We start from the raw sequence: 9,923 nt of genomic DNA, 5'->3' as shown, positions 1-9,923 counted from the left end.
AAAGAGATATAAAGTGATGTGGTATCAACAGTTACTCACATTTAAATTCAAATTTATGAGGGAAGCCTAACTGCAAGTAATGACGTAATGGAACTAATCTTGAGACAACATGATCAGCAATTATGGAGGAGCAGTTCGACGGTTGAAAATGCAGTTCGATGGTCATCCTCGAGTAGCATAAATAGCAAAGAAAGGCCCCAGAAAAGGCCCACAGACTTAGATCCAAAAAACCAATCTTATTTTACTTTACTTAGTTTTCTTACTAGTTTTACATTCTTGTACTTTAAATTCCTACACTGCACTTCGTTCATAGGAATAGTTTCAAGTAGATTGTCGCTGTCAACCTCTACGAGGCTGAGTTTGGATCATTGTAAGTTTTTCATTCTAATGAAATGCTTCAATTGTTCTTTATTTGATTGATATTTTGTTTAATTCTCCTAAATCAAGCCACCAGTAAAAGTTCTATTCATTGAGGCTAAGAGAACAAAAATACAATCGTCTGATAATTGGTTGGCAATTAAATTTCTGTAAGGACTGATTGATCCTTGATGGCAAGCTCGCAATTACAAAAATAACCTTCGAAAGCCAAAAAGCCAACAGAGTTTTGAATATAATTTTGAGTTGTGTATTTATTTATAAATTATAAATTTGTGTATCAAATATCATATGTCACATCACTTAATTCAAACTCAATTTAAAACTCTTTTCAAAACCCATAACCAAACAAAATTTTCACAGTCAAATCATAATTTCAAAACTCACAAATTCAAAATACAATTTTATTATCAAATTATAAAACTCTACCAAACACTACCTTGACTCTTTTTTTCTTTTTTTTGCCGTATTGTAACTTTCAAACTTGCCCAAATATCAATTGCTAATTAGATCACATTGAGAAAATTAGACAATTTTAGGCATAAAATTTAAAAAAAATGTAACAACCAAAGTGGGAATTAGACCAGAATTTAGGGGCAAAGTCCTAATATAAAAACAGTTCCATAATCATTTGCCCAAGGGTATCCCAGACGCTGTCGTTCGGTTACTCTCTTTCTGGATCGATTGATCAGTTGAAGTTGGCTCGCTCGCTCACTCGCTCTTGTTGATTTTCGAGCAATCCGAGGCGAGTACAACAATCGAAACGACAGGTTTGCCTCTGAAATTCGTTGTTTTATTTGTTTGTTTGTTTTTAAATCCAATGTTGTAGATTCAAATCAAACCTTCTTGTTTGTCGAATGCGTGTTCCTATGAATTTATTCCAATTTTTTATCATTCTTTTATATGTGCTTACAATTGTGATTAATTTACAGTTAATTGGTTGAACATACAGGATTTTCGCTTTCTTTTTTGTAGTGTTGAAAATTTTGATACTCTTGTCTCTCCTGTATGTTGAAAACCCGATTTCTTATGGCCGTATTTAAATATTTAAATTTATTAAAAAAAAAAAGAAAAAGGATGGGATTTGTGAAAATATTTCATTCACAAATTCCTTTTCTTTTCCTTATGTTTCACAAATTTGTACCCTAATCGAAGATCTAAGCATGTTTTAAAGAAAACAATAGTTTAAGCAGTCTCTGAAAAATGAAGGGAAAAACATAAAGAAAGCCTTGATCATCTTTAGCTCTGTTGCGCTTAGACCCTCGGTCCATAATCCAACTTACAGATGCACTTTGCCATTACTTGATCTGAGTTATGCCCTCTTCTTAGTGTAATGCCCTACTGAGTTCTGGTGTTTCAAATCTACACTTCCCCAAGTATTATGTTGTTGTTGTTGTTGTTTTTTTTGTGTGTGTGTGTGTGTGAATACGCGGATGTACATTGACTCTGTGTTACTAGAAAACGTTAATACCCTAGCAAATTATGTATTGGTACGCTCGTTCTGAAACATGGTGCACTTCCATTCTAAAACAGTAAATTTAGTGATCCAAAATGATCACAAAAGTTTTTTTCCAATATATTTCCTTAAATATTTTCTTAAGAGGAAAAAAAATCAAATATAATGAATTAAAATATAAAGCGAGTTAAGTTTTGACTGGACAAAAATATCAAAAATGGAAAAGAAAATTAAAAATACATTTTATTAGATGCCTAATAGTTCAAAGAAAATTTATCTACAAATATCTTAAATTTTTAAATGTAGTATAGTACCACATTTTAGAGTATGTGGCATACCACGTTCTCATTCTAGTTTCATATACCGGAATGGTCCATGTTTCAGGTAACATAGCATTGACCAATATTGACTGTTAACTTATCAAAAAACAAAATTGTTCATTATGAGTGTATACAATATATATACACATGTATGCATATGTAGAGTGATTATTGGGTAGTTCGGGAGTACAACCATGTCGTACTTCTTGGTAGTATAATTGGTGGAGAAGGTGAGGTATTTGATTTTGTGTTGGGTAATTAAGAAATAAGAGGGGCATAATGAATGATGATTAGTGAGGGAGCATAGCCACATGATACTCCTGGAGTACCTAATAATTTTCCGCATATGTATATGCATGTATATGTATATGTATGTGTATGTTTGTCTATTATAGGTAGAAAGCATTGGAGTTTTCAATTTTGAAATAACAGATCTACTCTTATTAGGAAGAGATCGATGATGATGGAGTATTCAAGTATACATAGAATCTGACGAAAAAAAAAGAAGAGAAAGTATCCCCAATGTCTAATTCTATAGAACAAAGCTTCTTATAAAGGGTTGTTGGTAAACCCCAAAACCAGTTTGTTGAAATTGTGTCTTTTGTTCGGTAACTTCCCTTATTATGGGTGGAAATGAGGACACATGCGAAACACGAGGGAGGTAGTTCTTCCTTACTTGTGTTACTAAAAAACCCAATTAGTCAACATTAATTTGTGTTTGGGAAGGGAAAGATTGAGTACATATCTAACCTTTAGCATAGGGCACAAAGTAGTTGCCCCGAAACTTGAACCCATAACCTCAAGGTTATTAGGCTTAGGTTTTTACCATTGAACCAATGGTCACCCCCCTTTACTCGTGTTACTCTCACTTAAAAATCCACTTGCTCACGATAAGTTTCTTCTCATCACACTAGTGATTGGCCACCATAAGATGAACTTTGCATTCCCATTCACACCTGGTGATTGCAGGCATGCAGCTTATATATCAGATCATGATCTAGGGTTTGTTATGGTTTTTAGTTTGGTGACAGATTGCTGTTGTTTTCAAATATATATATATATATATATATATGTTTCTATTGGGTTTTGGTATGGAAGGTTTCTTTAGGTTTTTGGTTTGAAATTTGCAATTAGATTTGTGGGGAAAAGGTTGAATTTGCCGACAGATTGTGGATCTAGATTTTTAATGCTTTCTATTTACACACACGCACACATACACAATTTTCTCCTGTTTGACATTATAATTCATATTTACATAGCTGTTCAATAGTTCTACTCCTTGTTTCTCCAATTAATTTGTAGGTGAAGTGATGCAGCACCACATATAAGCTTAAAAGCGTTATATAGTAAGGGAAAATAAACTAGAAATAAGTCAAAAAATAGAATCAACATCCTAATAAGACTAAGGGACTGTTTGTTACAGTTTTTGGGGGTGATTATAACTTATTTTGATTTGGGAGTCTGTGTCAGACTGTTTAGTGCAGCTTCTACTTATAGTTTATTAGACAAAAATAGCGTAAATAAGCTGAAAAAAACTGATCATTTGGAAGTTGGGATAGGGGTGCTTTTAGCTTCTGCTTTCTGATTGTCAGCTTTTAACTTAAAAAAAAGCTCCACCAAACAGGGCCTAAATCTCCTAAAATTCCTAATCAAATCCGTAATCATTCAGTTGATTTTTCTTGCTCCTAATATTCGTCTTCAATCCCCCTCTTTCTTGATTCCCAACATGATATGTACTAAAACTCATCAACTTTACTACTATGGAAATTTATTTAATTTTTATTTATCAAAAAAAAAAAAATTACTACTATGAAAATCTTTTATTTTATTCTTTATTTTGTTCTACACAAATATGCCAAATAAATTCACAATTTTTCTTTAAATGTTGCATTCTAATATCATTTTTTTTCCCTCCTCTCTATCCCTCTTCAAGTCTCTCTCCCACCCACAATTGTATACAAACAGCTTTCATAGTATGTTTAAATAAAAACAAACTTTGTTTTGATAAAAACTAAGTTATTGATTTTGGCTTTGAACCAAACAGATATAATTTTCCAGGGCAAATAGAATAAAGTTTCTGAATATGCCAGAACTGCAGGGGATTCATCTATTATGGATTGTTGTCACCTCTTTTTCATGGCTATTTGGTGCTATGCTAAAAAATCATCTATGGCAATGCACTTTCATGCCTATACACTTTATTTTGTGCAAAGAATCGCACTTGCATGCCTTCACATGTTATTTTTTAAAGTGCTTCTTTTTCATTGGATGTACAATATGACTCTAGCACATTTTCTATGTTTAGCTTTTAGCTTGAGTTTTTAAGTGATGCACTTGCATGCACTTGCATGCCTTCACATTTATTTTCTATAGTGCTTCTTTTTCATTGGATGTACAATATGACTTTAGCACATTTTCTATGTTTAGCTTTTAGCTTGAGTTTTTAAGTGAGTTATTCACAGCAATATCTGATATTCTCATAAATTTTCCTTTTGTAGTTTTTATTATTTATTTGAATGGCCAACAAAGCTCAAATTCCTTCAAGAAACTCAGCACTCATTGCTATGATTGCTGATGAGGTAAGAATCTTGCACTTGCTGTCTATGTGCTTTAGTAGTGAAATTATATGCCGTAGATGTTTCTGAATATAATTGTTTGACACTAATATTCATTATAGTTTTAATGTGGTTATCATACTTTTTTTTTAGAATATTAGTGCATAGCAGAAAAACTGAAGGAAAAGGTTTTAGAATCTCAGTGTTTAGAGTATCTGCATTATGTTTGTCTTCTAGAGATTTCTACTTGGGTTTATATGTAGAATAAAATAAAACTGAAAGATTTGATGATTATAGAATCATTTGATATAGATCGGTGGTTGTTTTTATTTGCAATATATACTCAACATTCTGTCAAGGAGAGAGAGAGAGAGAGAGGGAGGGAAGTGGAATATGCTAAGGTGTGTTGCCTTGTTGGGTCTGCCTTTGTTTAAAATATGCTAAAGTGGATGAATTTTATGTGGTATGTGACTCCTTTATTTTATTTAATTTTACAAAAATATATATGCTCTCTTGTGGCATATCTTCGCATTAGGCTAGTTTTATTTTTTACTTGATTGAGTTTGTTGTCATTTCTATTTACAAAAGATGCTACCTTGTGGCGTATCTTGTCGTTGTGCCAGCTTAATATTTTGCTTGATTGAGTTTGTGGTTATCTTTCTTCACATAATAAAGACAGCACAAGTTTTTTCTTTCAAAAGAAGATTTGGTGAGTGTGACTTGTTGAGGGCTTCTCTTTATGAGTTATCCTTTCATTGCACAATTTTTTTTCTTTCACGCAGTCCTCATCAACCGTCATTTTCTAAACTGGAGTTGCAAATGTGCTGTGGCTGAGTTAGTGAGAGCAAAACTTGGCTCCCACAGTTGCCCATGTGCAGAAGATGTATTATGAGGGTATGAGCCTATGAACCTGAAAAGCTATGTCCATTTGGCTTCAATTCCTTTTCAATTGACATCAAATAAGCCAAGTTGAATGGTCTTAACTACATAATTTACTGCATGATTTTAGTTGCTCATAGCAATTATGTTCATGTGTTATAGGGTAGTCCACTGTGTTGGAGTGTAGGAGGTCGGAAAATGTATGGTGTTCATACAAGAATATGTATCATCAGTGAGGCAAGTAATCTGAATAGTAAGCAGGGGACAGAGGAGAGAGTCGCTGGGTGAGACCAGGGCAAGCAAATCAAGAAAGGTAATGGCAGTGGCGAGGCTCCCTCTTTTTGCCAGTTTCACTCTCATCAGGCTACGAGGATCCCAAAGAGTCTCTCAAGCTTATGGGAATCCCCAAATCATCACCCTAGAGATGTGGGAAATGACTCCTATTTGTAGGTGTTTCCCTGGCTCACAAGTGGCCAAGTAGCTAATAGGGTGATGCTACATGTCTCAGAGATCACGTGGGCATGTTCCTTTCCCTAGATGCAACGCCTCGGTGAGTACGTGCTTCCCTTTGTCTTTCCCTTTAGGCACTACCTAAGTCTCTCAGTAGGAACTCATTTGGTAGGACGTCACCCGGTAAAACCTTACTTGGGAAATGTAGCCTGTATCAGCCAAACTCGCAACTACTTCAGCAAACCCCTACTCGTAGCCACCAAGCCACAAGCTCCCCAACATCCTGGTAAAGTATCATAGTGTAGCCTTGTATCAACTAGACTATACCTCGTGGACTTCCTGGGTCTTGCCATCTTGACCGGGGTAGGCTCCTTTGGCCTGGATAATTTTATGGGAAGGAGACTCCTAACTTTCATATCTTGCATTCTGCATCTTCATGAGAGTTGTGGTTCTGAATTATGTCATTTTGATACCCTGAGCCTGCTATCAGCTCTAAGGGGACCTTGGCGCTTAGGGGGCACCTCAGGAACTTAATTTACCTCAAGGGCTTTTCTCGCCTTAGAGGGTTTTGCCTCAGCTGGTCTCACTTCGGCTAGTTGTGCCTCGGTTGGTCTCACCTCAGCTGGTTGTACCTCAGTAAGTCTTCCCTCAGCTGGTTGCACTTCGGTAAGTCTTCTCTTAGTTGGTCTCACCTCAGCAAGTCTTACCTCAGTTAGTTTCACCTCTCCTTTTGGGGTGGCCTTGCGGTTCCTGCAATGGTTCTCATATGGGTTGGTTCACAGACTATTTGCGGTTTGCTTTTGACCCATTTTTGTTAGAATTTTGCCCATTTCCCTTTTCAAAAGTGTTCTTCCCGCCAAGGCAATTTTGGTGGTATGTTCAAATTTCAAGTATGACCCTTCTACATAGAGGAAGTGGTTATGAATGTCTTAGGTACTGTTGGTTTAGTTTCCAAATTAACTTTTGGATCAAAAAAGCAAAAAACATGTTTGGTTAACCGACTTTCAAAACTCCTTTCAAATTTTTTTTCTCTCTCCTCTCTCTCATTCTCTCACATTCTGCATATCAATCAATCAAATTTCTCACACCCATCTATTCAACTAAAAAAAATTTAAAAAATAAACTACAAATCATCCCAAAACTATTTTCACACTTATAACCAAACAAATTTTCAATTTTCAAAACTTTTTTCAATTACTTATCTTTCAAAATACAACTCAAAACTCATTTTAAAAACTAAACTGAATGGAGCCTTAATCTCTCTCTCTCTCTCTCTCTCTCTCTCTCTCTCTAATGTTCAAGCGCAAACTAGCATGCTGCAAGTACTCTGTCAGTCTGTGGGGTTGATTTATTTTATCTCTTCTCTTTATGATTTCATGATGGGATAAATGTAGATTGTAGATACATTATTAATCATATGGCTTGGCAAGTTGCTCATACATCTATCATCAGCTATGTTTCAATTTGCTCATTGTTTCATCTTTGTGTCAGCGTGTTATCATTGTTGAGTTCTTTAAGATGTCTCCTGAAATGGTCCTCCTACTGTTAGAGTTTATCTGATTTGTAACTTATCTGATGTAGGACACAGTAACTGGATTTTTACTGGCTGGAGTAGGCAATGTGGATTTGCGAAGGAAGACAAATTATCTTATTGTGGACTCGAGTACGTTTTTTAGCTATGAATGTTACGAATTTTTTTAATATTTTGTGCGTAATATCATAGAATTTATATGATCAACCATAATTTATTTAGGAAGTTGTTTGTTCATTGTTTTAACTTTTCCTTTGGTTCCACTTTTCTGAATGAACATTCCCTTTTCTTTTGGTTTTTGGGTGGCCCTAAAGTCTAAAAGAATGAACAATCCCTCCTACCTGAAAGATTGAACTCAGTAATAATATAAATGGCTTTTGATGATAGTTGTTTCTTCAGAGTGATTCTCACTAGAACAAATGGCTAATACTAGCCTCCAATAGATTGAAAAACTATCCCCAATGCAACTGGTTGGTCAGCATACCCTATTTGGATTATTGGTGAGTTTTATCATTTCCCAACAATGGATTCACTCTCTCAACCAAGCTCACCTACCTGTTACCCAGGGTCCTTTGTGTTGTAGATTTTTTCCCCTGCGGCAGCCATGTTACACCTTCCTTTAAAATGAACAGCTAAAAGTTGATTTAAGGAAATTCAAATTTTTCTTTTAAGTTGACGAGAAAGGGGACTTCTTTTTTCTTTTTCTTTTCTTGACTTGATAACTATATGGGCTTGGACGAACGATATAAGATTCCAAATGTTGTTCTTTCTGTCTTTATCCTTTTCACAATGTATATAACCTTCTCTTTTCCAGTGTTGATTTGATTGAATTATTGGATATTCTTACCTTGGCTTACAGAGATTATTTTATTATGGTTTAGAAACAACGGTGAAACAAATTGAGGATGCATTCAAAGAGTTCACAACAAGAGAGGACATTGCAATAGTGATGATCAGTCAATTTGTAAGTTTGTTTATTATATAATGTCAACTTTTTGAATTGGTTTATATGCTCCTTCTCTGTGGTTATGCATATGATAATTAAGAAATTTGACTAAAATGGTGAAAGTCCATATCATATCAGACATGTCACAAGAACCATAAGATGCTCTTTGTTTCTTCTTCTTCATCATGGAAAAATTGAATTTTTAAACATGCACTTTTTGCACATACTAACATCGTATGGCATTTGACAGTGGGTTTTATTTATTTTCTGGCGATTAGTGAATGTCAATGACTTCGCTACAGGCCATTATGGCTATAATTTTAACTTTGCTAGTGACATAACATTCACTTATCATAGGTCACAATTCACTTTTGCTTTTCTGTTTGCTCAACAGTCAGGGTTTCAGAATATTCTGGCTATTTGGTGCAAATTATCTAAGCTGCTTATAGTTTTTATTTTATTTAGAAAGTCTATGTTAGATTGTTTAGTGTTGCTTATGCTTACAGTTTATTGGGCATAAATAATTTAAATAAGTTGAAAAAACCTGACTATCAAAAAGCTGATTAGCAGATGAATGACCAAGTCCCACACATTTGTTAGTAGTAATGGTAGTAAGAGGCAAGTGAGGACTTGGATTTTGCATTGCTGTGCCTTTTCAGTTCTCATCTGATTTCTGAAACAAAACATCACCCTCTGCTCATCTTCAGGTTGCAAACATGATAAGGTTTCTAGTGGATAGCTACAATAAGCCAGTGCCAGCAATTTTGGAGATTCCTTCCAAGGACCATCCTTACGACCCTACACATGATTCTGTTCTTTCACGAGTGAAGTACCTCTTCTCTGCTGAATCAGTGGCATCTGGGAGGCGTTAAATTCTCACCTACATAGTTGATTTATTTCCGCCCATTGTTATATCATGTTTCAGCACCATTTCCCTTGAGTTGCGTATCGTGTCCTGAATCATTTATCTTTTTGCACTTGAGTTGTTTGTTTTCTTTTTCTTTTTTTCATGAAACTTGTTTAAGATGCGGCGTAGCTGTTGGTCTTGATTGTAATTTCAAATAAGCTATATTTATGAAACCATTTATTGGAAATTTATATCTATAGTGAAAATTGATTCAAATGTCATATGTTTGATATATGTTTCACCCCAAGTTACTACTCAGAAGCAGCAAACTGGCATAATCTCTAATCCTGAGTAAGATTTGTGATGACATGGACATCACTATGCTTATTGTGTGAGATAAATTTTATGAAATTAATCTCTACTACTTAATTCAAACTATGAATTTGAAAAATTATTTTTTAAAACTATGTGTGTTTATTTCATTTAAATTATTAACTAGTATCTTTAACACAATGTTACATATGTTGACTCACTCGATTGGTTGAAAGTTTTTATTCATTTTGC

General features: G+C 34.7%; 1 protein-coding gene across 2 annotated transcripts; it reads left to right on the top strand.

Moving 5' to 3' along the window:
* The first annotated feature begins 901 nt into the window (after positions 1–901).
* On the top strand, positions 902–9,635 carry LOC114282909 (V-type proton ATPase subunit F). 2 transcript variants are annotated; one of them, XM_028225683.2, is made up of 6 exons: positions 992–1,145; positions 4,650–4,730; positions 5,489–5,600; positions 7,617–7,698; positions 8,448–8,530; positions 9,220–9,635. In XM_028225683.2, exons 3-6 carry the CDS (start codon positions 5,577–5,579, stop codon positions 9,382–9,384), a joined length of 354 nt encoding a protein of 117 aa, XP_028081484.1. In that variant the 5' UTR covers positions 992–1,145; positions 4,650–4,730; positions 5,489–5,576; the 3' UTR covers positions 9,385–9,635. The 2 variants fall into 2 exon arrangements, with proteins under 2 accessions (XP_028081481.1, XP_028081484.1); XM_028225680.2 differs by lacking the exon at positions 5,489–5,600 and having other exon boundaries at positions 902–1,145.
* Positions 9,636–9,923: the final 288 nt, after the last annotated feature.

Source organism: Camellia sinensis, chromosome 12 (genome assembly GCF_055761805.1).
Source record: "Camellia sinensis isolate YWXY chromosome 12, ASM5576180v1, whole genome shotgun sequence".
In the NCBI taxonomy this organism is placed as follows: Eukaryota; Viridiplantae; Streptophyta; class Magnoliopsida; order Ericales; family Theaceae; genus Camellia; species Camellia sinensis.
Note: the sequence above shows the minus strand (reverse complement) of the source record. Positions and strands in the feature narration are given on the sequence as shown.

What these genes read in the sequence shown, in the direction of transcription:
- LOC114282909 (XM_028225680.2), top strand. Translation starts at nt 4,668, where the DNA reads ATGGCCAACAAAGCTCAAATTCCTTCAAGAAACTCAGCACTCATTGCT. An exon ending in TTGCTATGATTGCTGATGAG is followed by an intron (nt 4,731 to 7,616) that starts GTAAGAATCTTG and finishes TATCTGATGTAG; the next exon opens with GACACAGTAACTGGATTTTT. An exon ending in TAGTGATGATCAGTCAATTT is followed by an intron (nt 8,531 to 9,219) that starts GTAAGTTTGTTT and finishes GCTCATCTTCAG; the next exon opens with GTTGCAAACATGATAAGGTT.